The 25784-nt window shown below is 46.1% G+C and overlaps 1 protein-coding gene across 4 annotated transcripts in view; it reads right to left on the bottom strand.

Annotated features, from left to right (window-relative positions):
* Positions 1-8472: 8472 nt before the first annotated feature.
* Positions 8473-25784, bottom strand: part of CUNH1orf94 (chromosome unknown C1orf94 homolog) — a 37075-nt gene continuing 19763 nt past the window's right edge. For 2 of the 4 annotated variants that reach the window (XM_036220132.1, XM_036220118.1), the window contains exons 3-6: positions 23916-24173; positions 22690-22865; positions 14125-14321; positions 8473-8764 (exon numbers count right to left, since the gene is read on the bottom strand). In XM_036220132.1, coding sequence (XP_036076025.1) covers positions 8689-8764; positions 14125-14321; positions 22690-22865; positions 23916-24173 — 707 coding nt within the window. In that variant the 3' untranslated portion in view covers positions 8473-8688. The remainder of the gene's footprint in view (positions 8765-14124; positions 14322-22689; positions 22866-23915; positions 24174-25784) is intronic. The other 2 variants (XM_036220127.1, XM_036220125.1) reach the window with 2 other exon arrangements.

Raw genomic sequence — 25784 nt, 5'->3', positions numbered from 1 at the left:
CAAGAATAGCTTACTGCCCTACTTTTCATCCCTTATTCTGCTTTACTTTCCTGTGCGGCCCTTATCACCACTGGGTATAGCTTGTATTTTATTTAACTTTCACAATAACTGTGTAAAGTAGGCACTGCGAGTATTCTTTTCTATTACAATTCCGTCTGCCTGGAATGCTCTCTTCACCCAGGTATCTGCATGTTACTCCCTCACTGCTCTCTGGTCTCCACTCTGATGTCACTGATCGCAGTAGCAATGCTAATTTCTTCCCTCACAGGGGCTTTGTTTTGTTCGCTGCCGACCCTCATCTTCTTCAATGGCACATGGCACATCGTAGGTATGCGATAACTATGTGTTGAACAAAACACCTCCATTTGGGAGAAGAGACTTAGGAAAAATTGTTGGTTTCAAGACCAGGCACAATGTTTCTCGAACTACTACTAAGTACTGTGTTCTACTGACTCTGTTGTTCCAAGAAGCCCCCTCACCTCTTTGTAGTCCCCTACCCTTGAGGGTGGGCTAGACCTTGTAACTCACTGCTAATGAGTAAAATATGAAAATGGCGATGGGATGCCACTTCCATGATTAAGTTAGTTACAAAAACACTGACTTCTGTCTTGCTAGTGGACTCTTGCTGGCACTTTTTATTGCGTTCTTGCTTGCCTGTTGTCAAGTTAGAAGATGCTCTGTGGAAAGACTTGTGTGCAAGGAACCAAGGGAGGTCTCCAGCCAACAGCCTGCAAGGAATCAAATCTCACCAACAAATATATGAGTACTCACTTTAAAAGTGGGTCCTCCCCTATCGAGCCTTCTGATGAGGCTACAGACTCTTGGATTGTAGCTCTGAGAAACCCAAAGCAGAGGACCCAGCTAAGCCACGACCAAGTTCTTGCCCCAAAGAAACTGTGAAGTAATAAATGGTGTTTGAAGCCACTACATTGCGGAGTAATTTGTTACACAGCAAAAGATAACTAATACTACAACTCTCTGCATCTCCGTAGCTATGTTCTTCTATTGTAAAAATATTTTGCATTATATTTATCTGTATCTTCCACTCTCCCACACTATAACCTCTTTGTGGGCACCAAAGGAACTGTGATTTATTTACCATTTTACCTATGGTTCATAGCACATTGCCCGTTTCATACTTAGAGCTCAATAAGTGACTTAGACATTATCAAGGAGTACCTCATTAGATATAAATTGTAATTGAGTTCATGCATCGACCTATGAATTTGGTCAGATCTCAGGACCCTGATAATGTTCTTGAATTTGCAAAGGTCAGAAGCAGAGCCTGAACTGTGGGCCCTTCACCAGGACTCTACCCCCTGTAAGACCCCATCTGGGCAGCCAGTGGGTCCTCTAGATGACAACTCTATCTCAGCTTCTTTAACATCATAATTTTTGAAACTAGTGTTTATAACACTAAGCCACATGAGAGAACAAAGCAACCTGCCCATTCTTTTATTCTAATTAATATACTTTTAAACCTCACAAGGAAAATCATTTCTCCTCCTTTCTTTACACCAAACAAAGATTTAGCCATAAAATTTCGGCTTAGAGTAATCACATCCTGAATCGATGGCTTCTTTTTTGAATTAAGAGGAAAAAAAGATCCTTCTAACATGTTCATTTTAATTTTAAAAATGCTATTTTAAATGGTAGGGAGCCTTTTAATTCTCCACTCTGGGTTATAAAAAAATAATAGATAGGCAGAAATGTGTTATTAAAGCTATTTTTCTTGGCGTTCTGGTAATTTAATAAACTGCTGAAGCTAAGCCTTGAGACTTTATGATGCAGCAAGACAACGACTCGCCTGTTGATTAATAGTTTCTGATGTCCCCCACCCAACCCCCCTGCTTCCTGAGATGATTCCTGAAGGACAATGGGTGATTTCTGAGGAATGAAGATTAGGAGAAACATTCTGTAAAAATGTCTTGTGCAAGGAATTTTAATCTCCAGGAATACCCACATGCTCTTCTCTAAGGTGCGGGCGAACTGGTTGAGGTGAGTCTCTTGAAGTGAAGGTAGCTCTTGAAGTGATCACTTCCATATTTGACAACTTCAGAGCATTTCACCAACCTTGAAAATTTTTCATGTCAGGGTTGCTGGTGGGGTGTGGTGGGGAGGACTTCAGCTATTCAGGCTGCCATAAACAACAGAAAGTTATTTCTCACAGTTCTGGAAGCCAGAAAGTTCAAGATCAAGGTGCCAGAAAGATAGGTTTTATTCTGAGTCCTCTTCTCTTGGCTTGTAGGTGGCTGCCAGCCCTCTATGCACTTACATGATCTCTTCTTTGCATGCATGTGAGATCTCTGATGTCTCTTCTTATTAGGGCACTAATCCTATCATGGGGATCCTACCCCCATGACTTCATCTAATCTTAATTGCTTTCTAAAGGTCTCATCTCTAAATATCATCACATTGCAGATTAGAGCTTCAGCATATGAATTTGAGGTGAGGGTGGACACAAACATTCAGTCCATAATGGAATATTTGAGCTGTCAGGCCTTTGTTACATGGCTTCAAACCCACTCCTAGTGATCTTGAAATTCTGCAGACCATATTTCTACTTCCCCTGCTGGCTTTCTGTTAGGCTCTGCCAATAAGGGGCACTAGAAGGGGACCCAAGGCTGAAGGAGAATGAAGGGACTTGCTCTTTCCTGTTTGGCTTCTGTTCTGGTCAGCACCACCCTAGCAATGCCAATGGGTTCCAGTAGCAGCAATTGTACCCAGTTTGCCATTTTGCAAAACTTGTGGAAACAGCCTCCCACTGTGCCTTCTTGGAACATCAACACCAGTAAGTTGATACCTCCTTCTTAAAGGCTGCTTCCCCATGGCCCTTCCTTTGAGCTCAAAGACAGATACCAACACCAGGCAAACAGTCCCTCTTCTCCAGATACAGTTGTCTGAGTTTCAGCTCCTCAAGACTTCTTGAGGATTAACTTTGGGTGATGAATACACAATGCAACACACAGATGATGTATTATTGAATTGTACACTTGAAACCTACATAATTTTATTAACCAATATTAGCCCCCAATGAATTTAATTTCTTAAAAATGGATTCCAAATTTTAATAATAATTCTTTTTCTCTTTGGATGGTAGCTTCTTTCTGCAATTGCCCTTGGAATTCTTGGAATCCTTTGCCTTTTCAGTTTTTTGATATAGAGCTAACAATTATTTCTATTAAATTCTTTCTGTTAAAATAACTGAAGTGGTTCTATCTTTTTCCTTAGAGTTCTAGTACTAAGGAAAAGGGGAGAAATGCATATTTGGTGCCAAATGGAAATCTCTGTCACATCAAGGAACAAATGAGAAAACTGAGGAAGTCCTCCTGAAGGAGGGAGCCTTAGAGGAGAACTTAGAACTGGAGGAGGAGTTGGAAGGCTATGAATTGATCTCTTTCCTCCAGATGACCCCCTCCTTTCCCTAGGGCTGCTTCCTTCTCAGTCTTCAGCCCTTGGTTCCCACTGCTTAGGATAGTGGCTTAACACTAGAAAATTACTTAGAGGTCATAGCTGTCTGAAAACTGAATAGTTATTAACCATATAAGTTCCAACAAAGTTTATTCACTCCGGGCTGTTACTAGAAAGAAGCATGTGGGAAGATCAAAAGTGAAAATATTGACTTTTTAAGTCACTTAACATGTGGCCTTAAATAAGATACTTAATCACTCTGAACCCTAGTTTCTGTATATGTAATAAATAAATATATATATCACACGTTATTATGAACATTACACTAGACAATAAAGGTGATGTATACGGCGGTATGTCTGTTCCATTGTAAGTGCTCAATGATTAGTAGTTGTTATTTTATTATTTCTGGAACCCACAAAAATACGTTACTCCTTAATTTTGTTGCTTAAATCACATACACACAGACTGTCATTAGTTTTAAGATTTGCAAATAAAGTATGTTCTGAGGAAAGAGACTGGATAGTCACAACTTGAAAACACATCACACGAGGATTAGATGCAGGGGCCAGGAATGTTGCAAGAGCAGACGTCGCTTATCTGATACTCTGAACTGGAGTGGGCGTCCTGCTGTGTGTTCTCGTACGTCCCTTTAATAACCCATCACCTTTCATTAACTATGATTTAATGTCTTAAGCATTAAATGTATGTCTCAAAAGTGCCGACTTTGCCTGTCTTGCCCATTGCTTTATCCTTAAGAACGAATCTCAGTGAATATGCACTGAATGAATGAAATGGAGAGGAGGTTGGAAGGAGCACAGGGAAGAGCTGGGAGTTTTAACCTCCTGTGAATCGGACAAGCACGCAGGATTCCTGTTCCCAGTATTCTCCAGGCATTTCTGGAATTCTCGGAGAGGTGAGTGGAATCAGTGGTGGGAAAGCATTGGGCACTGGCTCCAGCCCGCCCTTAACTAAGTTTCCTTTTAAAACTTTTTTAGGGAAAAAATTCATGGAAGCTTCTGAGAATTCTATTCCCAGACATCCCAGGAAGGGGACTTTGGTGGTGGGCTTTGGCTATTTCAGAATGCAGCTTAGTAGAAGTAAACAAGGGTTTTTGACATCAACATGTGCTGGGCACCATGCTAGATGATGTTCTACATGCAATTTCTTTTTTAAATAAATGCTTATTTTTATTAAAGTAATACATGTACATGCTTTAAAAGCCAAATAATGCTAAAAGGCTCATGAACAAGGCAGCGATCCCTGTACCACCACCCCTTACAAACCCTCCCTGCTTGTCATAGTCTCATGGGTAAGTAAGTCTTTCTACTCTCTTGGCTTTTTATCCTAGGATTTACCTTCAGATTTCTAGATAATCGTGGAAATTCCACCATCTCTTTAATCATCCATTTTCTATATCACCTAGTTAGTGACTTCCTACAATGATAAATGAAGAATTTAGCTCTATTCACGCTCCTCTTTTCACCTCCATTCTCCCATTATAGTTAAAACACAATTTAGGTTAAATCTATATTTGGGGTTTTTATTATTATGATCACATACATGTAGTTCACTGCTGAGTAAATAACAATTGTTTTATTCATGGAAAGCTAAATCTTCCCATCTCCACCAATCACAATTAAACAACTCTCAATACAACTCTTGAATTTCCAGCATGGTCAGCACTGTCAGAATAACTGATGATTCTCTTTTTCTCCAGGCCCTCCCAGCATCCCACTGACACACCTCCTATTTGAGGTCTCCAACTTCCTGCGTCATCTGGACTGGTCTGTGCTGGCTTCCCAGGCTCTGTTGCACAGTTCTGTTCTTGAGCTAAGAACTTACTCTTTCATCTCCTCAGGAGTCTCCTTAACTTTCCTCCTGCTGAGTTTCCATTGGCTACCTATTTCCTGGAGCCCACATCTTCTGTCTTGGTTTCCTCATTTTTATGGAGCACATCCTCCCTTAGCTTGCTGACAAAGTTGCAAGGAGGTAACTTTTATGAGATTTTGCATATCTGAAAACTTCTTCATTCTAACTTCACAGATACAAGTTTAGTTTTAGAATTCCAGGTTAAAAATCAATTTTACTCAAACCGACACCTTTATCCCAGCATCTTCTAGGTTACCATGTTATTGCTGAATTATGATTCCTGAATATTTGTATGTGAGTGGGCTTTTTATTTTTTATTTTATTTTTTTTTGAAATTTTAAGAATCTTGCCTTTATCCCTGATAATCTGAAATTTCACAGCAATATGCTTTGATGTAGGTCTTTTTCATTCATTTTGCAGAGCACCGATCTGAACCATTCAAACTGGGAAATTTTCTTATGTTTTTCTGTTAATAATTCCTCCCCCCTCTTTTCACTCTTTTTACTAAAACTCCTGTTAACCAGATATTTGGCCTCTTGAACTGATCCTCTCATTTTCTTATCTTTTATCTCATAATCCATCCCATGTCTTTTTTGAATTCTTCTTTCCATGAGATCTCTGATGTTAGCTTCCAACTTTTTCACTTAAAAAAAAAATTAGCAATCGCTGTTTTAATTTCAAAAGCACTTTCTTGTTCTGATTTTTTAAAATAAGCATATAATGCTGTCCTTATTTTAAAAATGTACTATCTTCTCATCTCCCTGAGAGTATTACGATCTGTCTCGTTTAGTTTCTTTTGCCTTTGTTTTAAGGTTTTTTGTTGTTATTGTTGTTGGAGATTCTCCATTCTTATTAAGTTTTGATGGGAAGCTCTTTGTGAAAGGGCATAATCGTAGGGTAATTTTATTGGTACCTCCAAGTGCCCTTGGGCAATTAAATTTCTTTCTCAGACCCTCCACGTTTCTGCCTCTTGGTTAAAGCCTAGATGCTGTCATTGGCTGTGTGTGTATTTATTTCACTTAATCTTCACTTTCCATCCGGGCCCTCCTTTCCGTAATCCTTATGCATGTTCTGCAAGTTTGCTCCAAAGAAAATGCCTCCTGTCTCCTATAGAACGGCCCCATGGCTCCTGGATTTGTGGGGCCGAGATAAGAGCTACCGCTCACATCAACTCATCGATTGCATCTCTCTCCGGCCCCACCTTCCACGGTGTCCAGCATCTGGCACGTCCAGTGCCTGAGAACTTCAGGGCTCTTCATGGGAAAACGGTTTGCTTCATGTTCATGTATCTCCTTCAGCCAGCATTTCAATGTGATCTTCCCCTATTCTTCTAAGGCATTTACCATTTCTCCATCGTATTTCTGCCTTTGTATGTAGTAGATGGGATTGTTGGTGGCTTCTCTTAGTTTCTTTGAGAATGCAGTTTATATAGGTTGTCTTGATCTCCTTATTATTTAGGAGTAAATTTCAAGAGTAAAAGGACAGCAACATCTTTGTTCCACTACCTTAAAACCACAAGAATATATTAAGTAGACATTAAGTCTATAGTAAGCCTACATTATCTTTTAATCTTCACAAATATTAACATTACCATTAGTGGAACTGAAGTTCAGAAAGGTTAAATTCTCTGACCAAGGTCAAGTTGGGAAGTGGCTAAGAACCCGGGTTTGGCCAAAGGCAAATTTGTGCCCTTTCTTTTCCTCTCTTTTGCCTCCAAATACTCTTGATATCAAGAGAAGGTGGTAAACTATGGCCCAGTCTAGGTTAATACCTGGAGGTGCACCGTGAAGATGCCCTTCTGGGAAAAAAGGGACTCCTGTATGTGCGGAAACTTTTACGTAATTAGTATCTCTCAAAGTCCATGAAAAATCCAGACTGTTTAACCAAGGATAACAATAAGAAACATGATACACTAAAGGCAGGGTCAACCTTGGAGAAAAGGTCTGAAGTACTGATGGGGATTCTCAAACTTAGACCATGGAGAAGGCATAAGTCCTAAGAGAACTTGGGAAAGAAATTGGTTTCCAGGGACCCAGGGGGAAAAAAAAAAAGCCAATGAGGTCAATGGTGTTATACTGTGAGGGCAAGAGAAATGCTCTTGTGGACACTTGACTTAGCCCAATCCCAAGACACTGGTGACTTCGCAACCCCAGCTTCTCACTGCTATCAGGATATATCCTAATGTTCCCCAGACCAGGCTCCCACCTCAGCCAGGGTGGGGTTGAGCTTTCAGGTGATTAACAGGGTTGGGAACAGAGCAACTTAGAACTGGTAATGTTGGTCCATCTGTATGTACATAGCTCATGTTTTATAGCCCAAAGTAGGTCCTTAAACTAACCCTCTATTTAATTTTGTCTTGCTAGAGTTTCCCAGAGGATGGTACATGGGTTTCATTTCATAGGCCAGCCCTGATCAGTGATGGATGCCTGGGACATCACAGGGAGAATGGCACTGTGTATTAGGGTAGCAACTGCTAAGTGATCCCTGCCGTGGGTATAGAATAGGAGAGTTAAGGTACATGTGTGTCATGAATTTGAGTCATCCCTCTTCCCAGATTTGTGTCCTCCATAAACGTGATCAGGATGCTCTCAATGTCCTTATTCAAGTCACTGAGAAAGGCTGATCGAGACAGAACCAAGGGCAGTGCCATTAGGTGCAGTTTTGAGATTGACCTGGGGTTTGGACTTGATATACAACTACTGGATATAGTCTGTCACATTTAGGACTATTTTTGGAATTGATTTCCAGGCCACATTTTCCCATCTTCTGTCCAAGACAGCGTTCCTCCGTAAAACTGCCACCTGGGTAGGACAGAGGAGGGTCCACTTCTTTCATGTCCATTCCTGAGACGCATAAACTGGGATGTTGAGAAGTAGGTGGTTCATGGAAGGGAAGAGATAAGTCCTCAAATTCATGATCAGGTCCCATATTTAGAGAGAAGCACTTCATGAAGTGGTCTCTCTTCACGTCTTCAGTAAATACTTAATCTCGTGGGGAAAACGAGCAGTGACGATCACTCAGGACATAACAAAAATAACCAAACAGGCACACTCTGTTTGAGCAGCTCATACTTTTATCGTAAAATATAAACTTTCTAAACTTAAGCGTCTTACTTCTATTTTTACCAACAACAACAACAAAAAACAAAAATCACTCGTGTTAGTTAAATACAGATGCATAAGTGGTTGAGCAAGTTAGTATGAATCTGAGGGGTTTGGGGTGGGGGCATTGGGCTGTGCGTGTGAATGTTGGTCAGTTGTTGAGTCTGGTCTTGCTGTCTTCTGTCTGTGACCTGGTCGGACCCTTGGCTTTCCAAACTTCATACCAAGCTGTGGCAGAATCCAGAATCCCAGAGCCCTTAGCCCTGATCCAAGGGCTAAGGTAGGAGGAGGGAGAAGAGGAAACCTAAAAATTTATGCCGTTCCCGCTGGAGGAAAAATAGGGGCTGTTCATCAGGGGCCCACCAGACGCCGAGCCGAACCTGGAAGAGAATGAAGATGGATGTCATGATGGCATTCCTGATATTAGCAGAGATATTAGAAAAAGTTATATTTTAATTTTGTAGCTGTCAAAGTCTATGAAGATCATGACAAGCTTGGAGGCTAAAAGCTCTAGCATAAAAAAAAAAAAAGTCTGGCTCTGGGAAAATAAAATATTAGAATCATACAACTGGAGAACAATAAAGAGCTTTTTCTGCCACTTACTTAGGTCAGGAAGCCCCCGCCAGCCTGGAGGGATTGTTTCTTTGGGGCCTATGATCTCACCAAGTCCAGGAACACAGACAGAGCAGGGAGCCTGTCTGGACTGAGCGCCTTACCTGTGAGCCTGCGGCCACTCTACCTACCTTAGAGGACCAGGCGTGTCCCTCAGGAAATTCTACAACATCAGAGAACCCAGGGGCATATCTCAGCATGAGATCTGAGTCTGGACAGTCCCAGGGGTCCTCCTCTTATCCTCACCAAGCTAAGTCAGGCTCTTCTCTCAGTGCCAGCCTGAGAAATAAGTGCTGAGACATCACCGAGTGCCTGGGACTTTGCTAGACCCTCAGGGAAGGAAGGGTCAAGATCTGAGCCTTGACCTCCAGGAGCGGAAATACACACACTTCCACTTTTTCTCCCTCACACACTCCTATTCATACCTCAAAAGAGAGTTCGAAAGGCATCTCCTCTGTGAAGCCTTCCCTGACCTCTCCAGATGGAATCATTGACTCATACTTCTGGGATCCTATCGCAGTTTCGTCACCCATCTGCTAGTATACTTTGAATGAATGGGAGCAGAGCTCGGTACAAATTGCAGCAGAGCAAATGGCTAGATTTAGTCTAATCCAGGGATTTTTCCATCACTTTTCAACTGTGCGGATATGCATATTACAGATGTTCACATTCACGGCACCCTCCCATTAATTCATGAAACGGAAAAAGAGGACGGGGAGGGAAGAAGCACTGGGAACAAACCATTACATTAATTTGTAATGCCTCAGCTGGTATCAGTATCTGTGGCTTGCTGAGTGTCTGTGAATAAGCTAGGCTTTGGGTTATGTCTGAGTCCCTTCTCACTAAAATAGATTCCATGAGAGCAGGGACATTACCTGGACTGTCCACCATTTTACACTCAGCATCCAGGCCAGGACCTGGCAAGAGGTAGGTGCGGGATAAGCAATTAATGCCAGCAGTAACCCCACCTCTTTTTCTCTCCTTCAAAAACTGTATTGGAATATAAATGATTGAAAGTGATGTTACTATAGAGATACCCTGGATTCCATTCTGATTTATAAAATAAAGGCCATAGCCCATACTTCATATTTAATAATTCCCAGTAACAAATTACTCAGGACACACCTTGTATCTGATTACCACACATCCCATGTCTCTAAGCCCTTCAGGATGAGAACTTCCGATCGAATCAACTATCAAGGGAATGGTCTGGACAGGACGTACATAAGAGGGCCAAGAAGAGGGTAATCCATGTGGACTAGAGTTATCAAAGAATGCTTCCAGGAGGAAGGAGGAGGAGCTCGAACTGCCTCTTGAGCATGGTGACCTGCCCTGATTTATGCGGGGTGTTTCTATACTGGTATCTCCAGTGTAATTATTATTTGTGCTCCTTTTAACTCTTAAACATACTATTGTTTAGAAAATCAATTGTATGGCTATCTTACCCTAATGAATGTATGCAGATTGATTTGGCAGAGGGGAGGGAGGGCTACCCTGCTCCTTCCTCTCCCACTCCATATACAGTCTCTTGACTCTTTCCTTTGCTCCTGACCCAGATGAAGCACTGACCCTCCTTGTCTCCTGGACTAAACTTTCCTTGCCTGTCCAAAGCAGCCTCTCCTAGACCTCGTTCCATCTAGCAGCACTGGTGACCCACCCTGCCCAATGCCACTGCTGCGCTCAGTGCTCCCTGCATTCCATCCTACAGTGCCCAGGCTCTCTTTTCATCACCCTGTGATCCCTCCTCTCCTCCAGGAAATAATTTCTTCACCTGGCTTCCTGAACTCTACACTCATATTTGTTTCTCACACCTCATAATGTTCTTTCTAAGACCCTTTGCTGGTTCTTCCTCATCTCCCCGACCTCTCCACATGCTGGAGACCCAGAGCTCAGTCCTTGGGCCTCCTCCCTTCTCTATGTACACATACTCCCTGAGCGATCTCATTTCATCCCATGCCTTTAAATATCATCTATATGTTAATGATTCCCGGATTTATAGTACCAGCCCCAAACTCTTCCCTGAGCCACAGACTTATGTGTCCATCTGCCTCTCAACAGCTTCATTTCATATACGTCTAACAGGCATCTCAAATTTTAGGTATCCCAAACCAAAATTTTAGTTACTAGATCTTTGCTGTAGTCTTCTCGACCTTGGTATTTTGGTATTGCCATTTATCCAAGTCATTCAAGTCAAAAACCTTGGAACCATGCCTGATTCCTCTCTTCCTCATTCCACATCCAACCATCACCATGTCCTGCCAATTCTGCCACAACAATAAACACTCCAGATCTGTCAGTTGCCCTCTTTCCCATGGTCACTGCCTTAATCCACGCCACCAGCACCACCTGCTCAGAGAGCTATCAAGGCTCCTATCTTCCTCTCCTGCGTCAGCTCTGACCCCGCAGTCCACTCTTCACACCTTAGCCAACGTCATCTTCTCCAAATAGAAAATTAGAACATGTTCTCACCAGTTTGAAAATCTTAATGGCTTCCCACTGCTGTTTAAAAAAAACCCTCTGCACCATGCCCACCAAGCCCTAGCTAGTCTGGCCCCGGCTACTCCTCTGATTTCAATTCCGCCCACCCCTGTGCTCCAGCTACATTTCTCATCTCGGGCCACTGCACTTTCTATTCTTTCTGCCCAGAGTGCTCATCGCCCACATATATGCCTGGTTCATTCTCTCACTTCATTTAGACCTCAGCTCGAGAGACTTCCCTGCATTCCCGCCTCCTTTACCTCCAGCACCTGGCATGTATGTTGCTCGTTTATTTCCTTATTGTCTATTTCTCCTCTGCAAGGAGAGAAGAAGAATTTTGTCTTGTTCACTTCAGTAACCAGTGCCTAAAACAGTGCTGGGCGTATAGAAGGTGCTGGATAAGTATTTGTTGAATCAACAAATCATCTTTTTTGGGGACACGGGCCTGCACCCCTCGCCTCACTTTTCGGACCTCATTTCCTGGTCTTCCCAACCTCTCCGGCCACTGTTCCACCCTTGCTGACTGCTACCGCTCCGTCACTCTCTTCCTTTGCCCGTGATGTCTCCGGCTGTCCCCCAGCTCCCTCCCACGTTTGAGACTGCCTTCGTCAGTCTCCTCCTTGTTCCTTTTCCTCTTCCTTTTCCTGCCCCTGCAGACAGCCAAAGACCAGGTTTCAACCCTCCGCTCTTACCGGTCCGCATCAGGGCTTCCCAACTGCTGACTGATGAGACCTCAGGACCACACTCTCTCCCCAAGTACAGCCAGTTCGAGCCTCTGCACTGAGTCTCTCTTCCCTGGAGCCCAGAGTCACGGGATGGAACGTGGGAAGTTTGCTGGCCTGCAGGGAGTCTGTCTGGATCCCTCTGCAGTCTTACCTCCTATCACCTCCAGGAAGCCAAGAACGTCTCATACAGACCCTTACAGTCACCTCCAGACTATGCCCTCTCGCCTCCTCTTTCTCTTCCCTCCAGCCCATAATTCACTTTAATGTGCACAAGTCGGCGTTGGATCCGACTACAGGCCTAGTAGTCAGGAGTCTTTAATAATCCAGTCCCAACCTTCTTTTTTCAATCCTATTTTCCACCTTTTTCAGGGATAAGTCTAATAATCCAACCAGATGTCTATTCTCCAGACCTCAAGCTTGCCCTGCGCCTTCCCAGCGGGGGCCTCACTCCCACCGCCTGGGACGCCCGTCTGCAATCGCTACTCATGGGAACCTCCCCATCCTGCAGGCCCCTCGCTGTCCACCCTCTGTCCTTGGGCTACTTTGATGGTCTTCACTTTGTCACGGCTCTAATATCATTGTGCCCACGTCTCACCTACTCTCAGCTCTCCGAAGGAAGGAAACATGTCCTAATCACCTATGGCCCCCGGACAGGCTAAACTCACGTGAACTACACAAATGGATGCAGTGCTTCCCAGGGTGTGATGGGTGGAACGCACCATGGTATGCCCTACAAGAAAAGGGAAGAGAAAAGGGGGAAGGAGGAAAGGAGGGAAGAAGGGAGGGAGGAACAGAGGAAAAAAACACAAAGCAAGAGAAAAATGGGTTTGTGGGGTTTATGTTCATATAACACTATCGACCACCGTCTCGGACACTCTCTGTGTACCCCTGGAAATTAAATGATCTGAGAATTCCAACAGTTAAGAAATGTGTTTATTTTTGTTTTTCACAGCTTTTTCCAAACAGATCTGACTACAAAAACCTCTTTCTAGCATTTGTCCCTTTAAATGAGACACTCGGGGAAATGCTGTTTGAAAGGATGAGAGTTTGGGGGCACATGTCAGCAGTACGGTGAGGCTCTGTGGGGAGGAGGCAGGAAGGAGGGGAATTGATGTCAGGTCAGCAAGTTTGGCCCTAATTATACAAACTAAGTTTCTCAAACTGGAGCTCATGTGACCCAGGGTGTGCCCGGAGACTCAGATTCACGGGACGGCACAGCACTACCTGCCTCTCAGAGCATCATGAGTAGATTAAAGATTTGGTAGGTAGGAATGAGCAGCTCTATGTTGTGATATTGAAACAACAAACACAAACTTATAACTGACCAGCACGGAACTTATTACTGACCGGCACGTAAAATTTGCATGGACTTTTCAGCTCCAATGTCGAGTTTGTGTTGGCTGTTTGCTGCTAGGCCCTTCTCCCCAGCTCTTTGGGCTACTTTGATGGAAAAGCACGAGCAGCCCTGACAAGGGGAGGAAGGTCCTTCGGCAGGGCATGCCACGACGTCAGTGGGATGTTTGGGAGATTAGCCTGGCAAGGAGCTCAGGGTGCAGTGAGTCAGAGGAGAGCTGTAAGATTACCTGGCCATGTCCTGTTATGAACCAAGCAAAAGGGTAAAGGCAAAGGTGTCATGCTTCGCTGCCTGCCACCTGCTATGATGGAGTGCCATTCACTCCTGACTGTGCCGCTGCGTTTCTGCAAGCAGACTATAGGGCCCCAGCCCCAATACAGGCCAACAAAAGGAGCCCATCAGGCCAGGACCATGCTCACTTCCACACCAGGTCCATCCAGGACCCAAACAGCCTCCAGACACAGGCAGGGGCCCTCTGCTCTCCACAGTACTGAAGCCCAGCACACTTGCCTCTCCTCTCCACCAGCCCTTTGGGCACGAGGTGGACTTCCGGTGTGGGCTGAGGACTCACCTGTATGGCTGGGGGAAGAGGAACTGCGGCCCATCTCCTGCCATGGGGGAAGGGTCTCGGGGGTTGGCGGACAGCTTGGGAGGTGTCCTCTGAGGGTACGGGTAGTTGGGCTGGACAAATGGGATGTAGCTCAGCAGGGGGGTGTAGGAGGAGCGGAAAATCTGCTGTCCCATCTGCTGCGGATTGTATGGCGTCACCTGCAGGTCAGAGGGGAGAGAGGGGAGAGGTTCGGCAGAGCCCACTGCTTTCAAGCATTACGGCTGCCCAACCCTAACCCTAACCCCAACCCCACCCCTTAGCCTTGTACCCCTCTCTTGCTGTGGGGTACATAAAAGGCAAGGTGTTAGAATGGAAACACCACTGGACTCAACAACTGTACATGAGATTGGCAAATGACTGAATTTAGCTGGGCCTCAGTTTCCTCATCTGTAAAATGGGCAAATGCTGTCTCCATTACATGGGGTCTGAGTCAGCTGATGTAGAGAGACTGGCACTTAATAAATAGCAAACAAATATTATTTCTGCTCTCTTCCCTGCCTCCCTACCTTTCCCTCTGTCATGACCACCCTCAAAGCCCCACATTTATTTTTAAGTCTTTTGCTATCTTGATAAAAGCTGCCCAGATTTAAACATCCCTGGCCTTTATCTCAGGATTTCAACAGAGTCCAAGTCCAGGACAGGCCTGCCCAGTGGAAAGTACTGTGACAGGTGGTGGGAACGCTCTGTACCTGCACCATCCAACATGGGGGCCACCAGCCACACACGGCCATCGAGCACTCGAAAGCTGGCTGGTGTGAATGAGGAACTGAATTTTGAATTTTACTTAATTTTAATCGATTTAGATTTAAATAGCCACACATCGCTAGTGGTCTTGGTATTGGACAATGTGAGTCTAGGAGAAAGGGCAAAAAGGACAGTGGGATACAGCTCAAACTCTAGAGAAAAATAGGAAGTCAGTGAGGTTTCAGAGACCACCTGGATCGGACACCCCAACGAGAGCCAGGGCTCCCACTGTCATGCCCCTGACAAGGCAGGAATCCCATTTATCTTATTTACTAATATGTTCTCAGCCCTAAGACAGTGCCTGGCACACAGCAGCTGCTCAATAAAACATGTTAATGAATGAACGCAAGAAAGAAAGGGAGAAGAGGAGGGAGGAAAGAAGAGACCGTTAAGTGTCTACTTGAATACCTAAAATGACAAGGAGCTCATTATATTATGAGCACTGTATTCCACTCCTGACAGCTACAAATGTCAGAGAACCCTCGCCTGTGTGGACCTGATGCCCATCCTCCTGCGTGCTGGGGCGAGTTAGTCAAAACTGGGGGAGCTTCTGGATTTCCACTTTAACAGCAAGAGTGTGGGGGCCATGCTGCTCAGCGATTCAGCTAGCTGACAGCCCTCTCTCTCCCTGCACATCCTTATCTAATACAAAAGTCACAGAGGCTAGCACTTACTGAGTGCTTAAGGTGTGCCGGGCCCTTCGTACGCATTCTCTCATCTCAACTCCAAACAGCCCTGTGAGGTAGGACCATTAGTATCTCCATTTTAGAGATGAAGAAACTGAGGTTCAGAGAATTAAGCAAGCGGCTTGCTTAGTAAGTCTTTCAGGGTCTTGAGTTGCAACCAAACCCCAGCGGGGTGAGTTCAGAGCATGTGTCCCTATACTGCACCCCTGTGCTTGCTCCCTCTGAAAGCCTGAGCCCCTCCCTCCAGGCACGCCCATATTTTTCCCAGTGGACATATAGAATTTAGTGACGCTGAACATAGGCACCAAAATCCCAAAATGACAAGCAAAAGGTCAGGAAGAGCCTATTGCTTGTAGAGAGCGCCCAGGAAGGCACTTCCCAGGACAGATGCCTGTGGGCCCGGTGTGGCAGAAAATACCCCAGGTTTCCACCGGGGTGGAGGGAGGGAGGATCTGGGAGAAGACTGTTTTGAAAGAGAAGATTCGGGTTCTAGAGAGTATACAACAAGCTTTATTCAAAAATATGCATGTCACTACATGTAACTGATCAAAACCACAAAACAGGGCTGTGTATATTGCTCTGGAATCATCTTCAGAATAGACTTCGCTGACAAAAGCAGTGATAGAAAAGTGTTCCCAGGATGCCACACTCATGCAAAAACATTAACATAAATAGACATCACTACAAGGATACCTAAGAAACCAGTAACAGTGACTGCCTCTAAGATTCAACCTGTACATGTTCTTATACTACTTTTTCAAATGTATGTACATACATAACTTTGTCTAAAAACATTCTCTCTGGAGCTAAGTGGACGATGTCATTGTCCATGGGGTGGGGGTGACGTGGCTGACATTCTGTGAGCCAGACTATCAGTCTTTTCTCCTTCATATCAAGATGCAAGGCTCCCGCTGCTGAAAAAGCAGCAGTCCTGGCTCACGTGATAAAGTAACCTGTACCCACGGTCCCTTCTTTACCCTCTGGAACATCCTCACACACTTCAGGTCAGAGGTGCGGTTTGCAGAGAAAGGGCGGGGGTCCCCGGGGAGAGAGGAGAGGCTGAGGAGTCGGTGAGTTTGGGGTGTGAGGGAGCAAGATCAGCCTGAGGATCAGCAGGTTCTCAGCGTCTTTCCTCATACCCCATCCCCACCCCAAGACACTTGATAACTCTGAGCACGCTTCCGTGTGTTTCGTGTGCGCCTGCACAGCACGGCTTGGTGGCATGTATGTAACTGTATCTTTGTGTCCCTGTTTGTATTTTTGTCCTTCTGCTTTCTTTTGGTACTGTATTTTTGTGTATCTGTGTGTAAGAGGCAGTAAACCATGGCGACTGGGATCATGGACCCTGAAGCCAGGCCGCCCAAGATCGAACCCCTGTTCTGCCATCGTGATATTGTCGAGCAGATATTCACGCCCGACGTTCCCGTGGGAGCAAGGGTGCCAGATTTAGCAAACAAAAAAACACGTTCTCAGTCAAATTTGAATCTCATATATTTTAATCCCAAATGGATTAATTAACGGCAAATATTTTTTAGTGTAAGTATGCCCCATGAAATATTCGAAAACATGTTTATACTCAAACTTTATTCATTGTTTATCTAAAATTTAAATTTAAATGGTATTTAATCTTATATTTTGACTGATAAACTGCTAGGGAAGAAAGAGGATTCCCCTGTCCCACTGATGCTTGGCAAAGCCGTGTGATTTGCTTTGGCCAGTGGAGGGCGGGCACATATTACCGGCTCTGAGCTGAGGCTCCCGAGGCATGTGGTGTTTCTGCTCACCCCTCCCACACTCCTGCCATCCACCACGGAAGGAGCGAAACCTACTGTATCTTCAGCACAGGCCCGAAAGAACACCTGGAATAGGCTTGAACCCAATCCCAGCCCAGCTCAGCCAATCCATAGACTGTGAGTGAAAAACAAATGTTTATTGTTGAAAGTCTATGAGATAGTGAGGACACTTGTTGCCACAGCATAAGCTAACTTATATGTTAAACGTTATGACCTTGAGAAAGTTATTTAGTCTCTCTGTGCCTCAGTTTCTTCATCTCTAACCTATCTCATAGGGTGGTTGTAAAGGTCACGTTAGTTAATGCAGGTAAAGGTATTAGAGAAGGGCCTGGTACGCAGGAAAGCTTCTGTAAGGGCCAGTTGTTATCATCACCTAGGGATGTTTCTACACTGTTTCTATACACATGTGGGTATTTGTGTATACTCTGGGCCCAGGGTAGGCCAGAAACTCTTCCTGGTGACCAGGACAATGGAGAAGCTGTCCTTCTAACCTGAAGGCCTTCGTGGAGCTGGGACAGAGGTGAGGAGGTCATTTACTCACCTGTCGGGAATAACACCCCAGCTGGGGGTGCAGGGCCTGCTGAAAGGGCATCCTGGCTGCCCGCTGAGGGTATAGGCTCTGGGGAGAGAAGGGAGAGGCTCAGTGCTGTGGGGCACAGGGCCCCCAGCCAGAGAGCAGCCACTCAACTCAGCTTCCAGCTCATACGCCTGGATCTCCAGACACAGCCCTGTCCATCCCACCGCACCGCAAGCCAGGCCCACCAGTCGCCAGGTCCAGCTGGCGTCGGGCCGAGCAAGCACAGCTCAGACCACAGAGAAAGCCCCTGTCTAGCAGGATTTAAAGCCCTTCTGGTGAGTACTTAAAGTAAGAGCTTCAGGAACCTGACTGCCTCTTAAATCTCAGATCTGTCCGTTAGTGGCTGTGTGCCCTTGGGGAAGTCACTCACCTCTCTGAGTCTCTTTTCCCTTGTCTATAAAATTATGTGCATTTAAGAGTGTAAACCCTGTGAAGGTAGCCAGATTCTCTTTGTCGTGGTCTATACCCCTCTTCTGAGTTCATTTCCCCAGACCCCATTCCTGCCCCCAGCATGTGGTGTCCACCTACATCTGTGTGTGTGTGTGTGTGTGTGTGTGTGTGTGTGTGTTAGTTGGCATCCAGGTTTATTTAAGCACATCTGCGTGTGTACTTCCATTTGTGCCTGCAGCTGAGTGTTTCTGGGTACAAATGTACAACTGTGAGGTGAACCCAGGTGTATTTGTTTGGGTTTCTGCTGCCGTGTGTTTATATGCCCACACAGAATACTTATGTCTATAACCTTATGATGAGGATTGGGGTGAAGATAAATGAGTTGATGCTTAGAACAGTGCCCAGCACTCAGTAAGGATTCTGCAAGTGTCGGGTGTTTTTAGCACCTCTCACTGTGTCCCTCACTTTCCTATACTTGAAAAGGCTCTCTGGTAGCTCAGCCAAATGAGAAGTAAAAACTTTATTCTTTGGCCTTGGGGATCTATGTGCACAACACACACACGCACGCACGCACGCACGCACACACACACACAGGCAGAGCAAGATGGCTACTGTGGTGGAGTCAGCCCATGACCCCTGGAGTCTCAGAATACCTCGACCCGCCAATCCAGAGTTACCTCCTAAGATGCAGCTCAAAACTCAAAGCACTCCTAGACCAGGACAGCTTTCAAGGAGATTCTGCACCCCTTGATGCTGCCTCCATTCTGGGCTCAGCTCATGCCAATCATCAAAGTGTTGATGGCTGACACTGTACCCTTGATGACTTCCTCAGGGTCATGATTCCCTTGTAAAAGGCTCCAGGTCCCTGATGTGGGGTCTGTGGGAAAGCCTTTCGGCTCTCCTAGAGCACACATCCTCCTCTCCAAGCCCCTCCTTGCCATCGGTTTTCATGCACCTGACACTTGACCATGGTGGGGCCCCATCCACTTTTACCAACCCCTTCACCTGAAACTAGTGCACCTCTTCCCCTTTTCTCCAAACCCCATAGCCCAGGACAGCCCCACTTACTACCAAGACCACAGCCTGGTCCCTGCCATGGTCTGAACCTGGACAGGAAAGTCAGACCAATGGGGCTGCCCTGCCTGTTTCCAGCCCCCAGTGAGCTCCAAGGCCAAGGTCTGTGCCATTCCTCTGTTTCACTCTCTCCTAACTCTCCTCCACCCCCATTAGCACGCAGCTCTTGCTTTGCACAGCCAACTCCCTCAGGCTGCCATCCTCCCCAGGCCAGCGTGGGCTAGACTACTCCTAGGATCTATGCAAGACAAACAGCTGCCTACCCCTGGGACAAATTTACAGGAGCCGGTGCCACACTCATTAGTATGAGCAACATTTTATGACTTTAAGGACATTTCTAGTTGTTCGAATTGCAATTCTGTCAAATCATAAGCAAAGGTAAATAAACATTCATTCTTCCTTGCTTGAGGCCACAGCCTCTTCCCAGGCACCCCACCCCACCCCACCCCCCGCCCCTCTTAATTGGGAGCAGAGTTCCTTTATGTCAAGCAGCCCAGGAGCCTCTGAAGCTCCCTGGTGCTGGGGACTTAGTCTTCCATGGCTCGCGTCCCTCCACGGCGGAACTCTGAGTAAATTGGATTTGGGACCTCATCTTTATTCTTCATGCCAAGCAAGAAAAGAGACTAAAATAAACTGTTCCCCTCCTCCCTGTCTGCGGAGCTCGCTGACCCTGTTTCTTAGGAAGATCAGGGCTAAATAATAATTTTAGAAAACCAACATCTGTATCATACTTGAGATTTTCTTTTTATCAGAACAATATCGCTTTTATTATCATACTTTAGATTTTACAAAGCCCTTTCCCATCCGTGGACTCAGCTCACCTTATACAGAATCGACACTGGTACTGCTGCTGTGAATATAACGAGCCCATTTCACCAATGCTCAGAGCATTTGGCGAACTTGCCCAAGGCCACACAGCTCGGAAGCAGCAGAATTTCTTTAAACACAAGTCTGCTGATTTTAAAACCTGCCTTCTTTTTATTACCCTAGGCCCCTTGATCATGAGAAGCTGGGAGTAAATTATGAGTCTTTCTTTACCACCTGGGAGGGTCAAGGTCTACCGTCAATTTCAGCAGGGCCCAGTCAGTGCCTAAACTGCTTCACAGGACCCTCCCAATCAGGGCCTCAATCACTTCTGCCCAGAAGCCAAGGAACCTGGTAGTCAGGCCTGTGATGCAAATACCGGCATCTCTCAAGACCAAGGACCTTCAAGCTCAAAAGGACCATATGATTTCACTCATAGGTGGGAGATACAACAGAAAACACCAAACAAGCAAGCAAAACAAACAAACTCACAGACACAGACAACACTATGGTGGTTACCAGAGGGAAAGGGGGTTGGGGGGAGGATGAAGAAGGTAAAGGAGGTCAAAAGTACAGTGATGGCAGGAGACTTTGGGTGATGAGCACACAATGCAATATACAGACGACGTATTATAAAATCGTACACCTGGAACTTACGTAATGTTATTAACAAATGTTACCCTCGATAAATTTAGTTTTTTTTAAAATGTCCAAATCCTACCCACTCCAAAAGGTCAAGTCAGAAGAAGTTAACATAGCAAAGAGGTATCACCTCTTTATAAAGCAAACCATTGTGAATTAGCTTTACATAGTGAGCCCTGTATGTGCGTTTTAGAGGGAATCGGTTTATACCAAGTAACGTTATGCAACTGTTTCCCTTTCAGAGGTGGGGGTGCACGCAGTGCTGGTCCTGGCTTGTACTGGACTCCGAGCTTCTTAGTCATCTTTGGATCCCCTGCACCTAGCCAGTGCTTGGCCTATAGTCAGCGCAAAGCAAAGGTTTTTAAGATGACTTAAATGAATGAGCAAATAAATAAATAAATAAATAATGAGTGCATCAGTGGGCGGGCGAATAAATGATTGAATAGCGAAGGAGTAAACACAAGCATGCAAAGGTGGAGGAGTATCTCAGGACCTGTGTAAGGACAAGACATCACAGGGCTGGTGTGGTCACACTTTGGTTTCCCCTTAGATCACATTTCATGACCACCTCTCACACTGATGGGGGTGATGAGGCCTCCGGTCCCACATGAGAAGAGGGTGGGCATTTTGTTCTCTTTAGCAAACCAAAAAAAGGCTTGAAAACAAAACTTTGGAGAGAAAAAGAGAGACTTTGCTAGACTCCTTTAGCTCCCGTTGAAGATTCAGGGGCTAAGTCTGGCAGAGTAGCTCAGAAAGGCTTTAGATAGAATAGAGAAGACAGCTTGCCCCCCTGTCCTGAAGGAGGAAATGACAGGGACTGAGCGGCAGTGGGAGCAGGAGGCGCACAGAGACGGGACAAGAACACTTTCAAGCAGATTTCTTTCTCTATCTGCCCTCTCCAGGCTGTGCTGGGCCAGGCAAGTTGCTGTGTGTTCTCGCCCTTCCCCATACACCTACCTACATGCCACCCTGGAGCGGAGCCAGGGAAGGAATCAGGGAAGAAACCTTAGACACCGAGCATCTTCCCTAGAGAAGCTGAGCTCTACCTAAAAGGACCATTAAGCTCTTGGACCGGACTATGGTTTAAACCAGAATGGACATTTATTTGATTTTCTCTTCCTTCTACCCAGTGGGCGGCAGCTCTTAAGAAAGATTAGGTTGAATAGACAAACTACAGAAACTACATTTTCTCTGCATAAATAAGTTCTGTGAATAAAATTCCTAACCCTGCTACAAGTGTTTCACCTTCCCTTTGTATCTGTCCACTAATTCCCTTTTAGCTATGAGCCCAAGACCAAGACTGGGTACCAAGCCACCTTATCTGGTACAAGCTAAGACTGCTCAGATGAAGTTTAAACGAAATTTAATTTGTTATCTGCACCAAGACACTTGAGAGTGAAAGGGGTGCTATTAATAATTATTCTGGGACAAAAGACCTAAACTGAGACTGTCCCAAGTTACCGAGGGTGCCTGTCTTCCAGCTATAAAGGAAGTTACCGGAGGTGGGTGGGAAAGGACTATGCCATCGTCCTATCCTTGGTGTCCGAGCACCAGCAATGCAGCGCCGGAATGCACAGCCCGGAGTTCACGGGAATTTAGACAAAGGAAATTAGAAATGCATGTGCATATGCATGTGCATACATGCGTGCACGTGTGTACCAAGTAGTTGGTCTGATGTGGCCACAATGAAGCAATTAAGTACTGAGCCTAAAGGCTCTTTGTGAACTAGGCTCCCTGACAGCTAGAGCTCCTTCGTGGCCAGAACTGGGTGGATGGTCACCGGAGAGCCAGGCCCACGACCTGCTCACGCACTCACCTGATACTGCGGGAAGGTGGAGTGATTTGTGAACACTGGTGGAGGCGGATAGTTCAGGTTGAGCCAGAGTGGCTGGTTCAGGGAGGCTGAGGTCAAGGTGGTGGCAAAGCGTGGGGTGAAGACATTCCCTGTGTACTTGAGGTTGTTCTTGTCGGCCACCGTCACTGGTGGATTAACTGTAAGTTACAGGAGAGGTAGAGGGGTTCAGTGACTAAGGAAGGGAGAGGCCAGGATGCCTTCAGCACCGTGACTGTCCCCAAGATTCATAATCTCAGAGGGCAGGGCTTTCAAGCTCTAAGAGGGTTCTTCAAGTTCCGGTGAGTTTCCAACAATAGGAAAACATTATTAGCTCACACCTTGCCAATTTGGAAAGAGTGAAACTCCCAGCAGGGTCTGCCTGGGAGCTTCTCTCTCCATCATTCACTAGGAAAGGAGGCAGTGTAGCCAGAGAATACAATAAACCAGATTGTTAGGGCTATATTTCACCTGCGTTCAAAACCAAGCTCTTTCAAGTCCTTTAGAAAAATCCAGTTTTATACAATCGCTATGCCATTGGAAGTCATTCTTGTCAAACTATTAAAGCAGGCCCCTGAGGACACTGAGGACCTTGCACAGATTGTCATATCTATATTGGAATCATTTTTTAGAAAATATTTTAAAACATTCTGTAATTCACTGTAGTATGACCCCAAATTAGTCTAAATGAATGAGATTTGGCTGTGCTATTTCAGGATATAAATCTTGGATTGTCTCCTCCACAATAAGTTTTGTGGGCTTGCAGAGTGAGAGACAGGGCCTTGGTTTCCCTTATGGGCATTCTTTTTTGAGAAAGGAGGTTTGGCTAAAACAGTCATAGTAGGGCAAGAGAGAGAAAGCGCGGTCATCAATAACCTCCATACGCAATTAATCCGAAGTACTGATTTTTCTTCGGCTTGGGCAACTTTGGGGATGTGCTGAGTCTGAGCTGTGTTCAAATTACTGACCACTAATAATGTCCATGTGACCTCTGACAGCCGACAGCATTTCTCTAACAATTGTATTCCCATAAGGGACGCAGGGAGAAGGTCATTTCCCCCGTTTTATAGGTTTAAAAACTGACACCCAGAGGAAGATGGTGACTTGCCCATGGACGAGACAGCCATTTGGTGGCAGAGCCACTCTGAGAGCTTATGAGTGTTTGTGACATTCCTTCTTCTACAGACTCCATCTGGGAAGGGTCAGCTTACGTTTCAACTCCAGCCCATCCACCTCTTTGCTGCGAAGCCTCAGCTGCCCGCCTGGATTCTTGGCAGCCCCAAGGAACTCATAGAGCAGGGTCTTCTCAGCCGGCCACGCAGGCTTCTTGGCTGGCAGGGCTATGGATATGGAGCCCGCGGAATCGCTGCAACCTTCCTCACCACAGGCGTCCTTCCGGCTCTGGGGCCACTGACCGAGAAAGAGGCTCTCTCGACCCTTGGTTGGTTCCTTGGTGCCAGGGTTCCGTTCTATACCAGGAGGGAAACCGAGTCAACGATTCTAGAAGGTCAAGTGCTGGATGCGGGGGGCACCTCTTTGGGAACTAAGTGATGGGTCCTCCCCATACCTCAGACTCAGACTCCTCTAGGGTCTCTCTCTCTCTGCCAGATCCAGTGCCAGTCTCCTCCGTGAGGCCTTCACCGATCACCCCCCATTCTGCTCTTCCCCTCTCATGCGCACATGTGTACATCCGTGCATCCACTCTCACTTTTCTTCTTTCCTTTCTTCCTTCTTTCTTCCACTCATCCTTCCTTCCTTCTTTCCTTTCTTCCTATCCTCCCTCCTTCCTGTTTTTCTTTCCTGTCTACGTTCTTTCTTTCCTCTCTCCTTCCTTCCAACCCTCCATACTGCCAGGTGAACTCGGACACCGTTCTTGCCTTCAGGGAGCCCCTGGCATAGTGGGGGGACACCCATTCCCATAGACACATGGTCTGAACCACAGTCTGGTCCCTCATTGTGGGCTCTTCTTCGGTGCTCACAGGCAATTCGGCTCAGTTGTCAGTGCCAGGCCCTGACCTAAGTACTCAGGACACTGTGATGAGTCAGAGCCAGGCTCGGCCCTGCTGGAGCTCACAACAAGGAGGAAGAGAGAGACAGACCCAGAAATAGCTTTGGGGCAAGGCAGATGGGGACTGTGAGGTGACAGAGGGACACAGTGGGAGAAGAAGATGGCTGAGACAGCTTCTGTCTGAGAGGGTCAGAGGGTTTCCAGGAAGAAGAGGCCCTTCAGCAAGGCCTGACACCCAGGGGTATGAGGGAGCAGGGCACGGCAGGCAATGAGCGACTGCGGGCCCAGGCAAAGAGGCTTCGGAGAGACAGAGCGAGTCACAGGAAGTGGTCGGTGCCAGCCTAGGTCTCTCTCCAAAGAAACCAACTGTTCTTCCAGTGCGAGGGCACTGCCTGGACCAACATGGGTCCCTGCACAGCAATGGTTTTCACCCATATTCCTTTTTGACAATGGAACTTGTTCTTCAAACAAAATTAAGATGGTATTGCTTGGTCGAAGCAGGGAAAAGGACTGGACCCACCCAGCATGCTTCGCTCCTTCTCCAGCTGGGGGCGGGGGACGGGGGCCTGGTTTCCATGGAGCTTGGCTGGGAAATGGTGCCCTGGACACACGGCAGGCCCCTCGGATCATTCCGGGGGATCAGATGACCTGTGTCAGGTGCTACTTGCTGGGATTAGATGTGATCACACCAGCTCTTGCCCTCCCCGCGCCAGCCCAATGGCCTTGGGGCTGAGTCTGGGCAGGCCTGGGCCTGCCCTCCTAGCACCATCCCAGCAAAGGAAAGAACTGCTCTAGCCTGAGCCAATTTAGGGGAAAATGACATTTTTAGCAAAACTTGTCCCTAGAGTCTCTTCCAAGAGTTTCTCTGGTTGCTGAGTTTAGCCCCGAGCTAGGATGCTGAAATAACAGTACCTACTAATAATAGCCCTTTCCCAAGGGACCCACACACCTAGAGTCTCTCCCACACACCTCTAGTCGCCTTAAACATGCTTGCCGCTCACTCATCTCCGAAGCTCCCTCTTCCAACGTCCATGTACACACACACACACACACACACACACACACACACTCT

This window comes from Rousettus aegyptiacus, unplaced genomic scaffold (genome assembly GCF_014176215.1).
Source record: "Rousettus aegyptiacus isolate mRouAeg1 unplaced genomic scaffold, mRouAeg1.p scaffold_m13_p_1, whole genome shotgun sequence".
Lineage (NCBI taxonomy): Eukaryota > Metazoa > Chordata > Mammalia > Chiroptera > Pteropodidae > Rousettus > Rousettus aegyptiacus.
The sequence above is the reverse complement of the archived record's forward strand: the minus strand, read 5'-3'. Positions and strand labels throughout refer to the sequence as shown.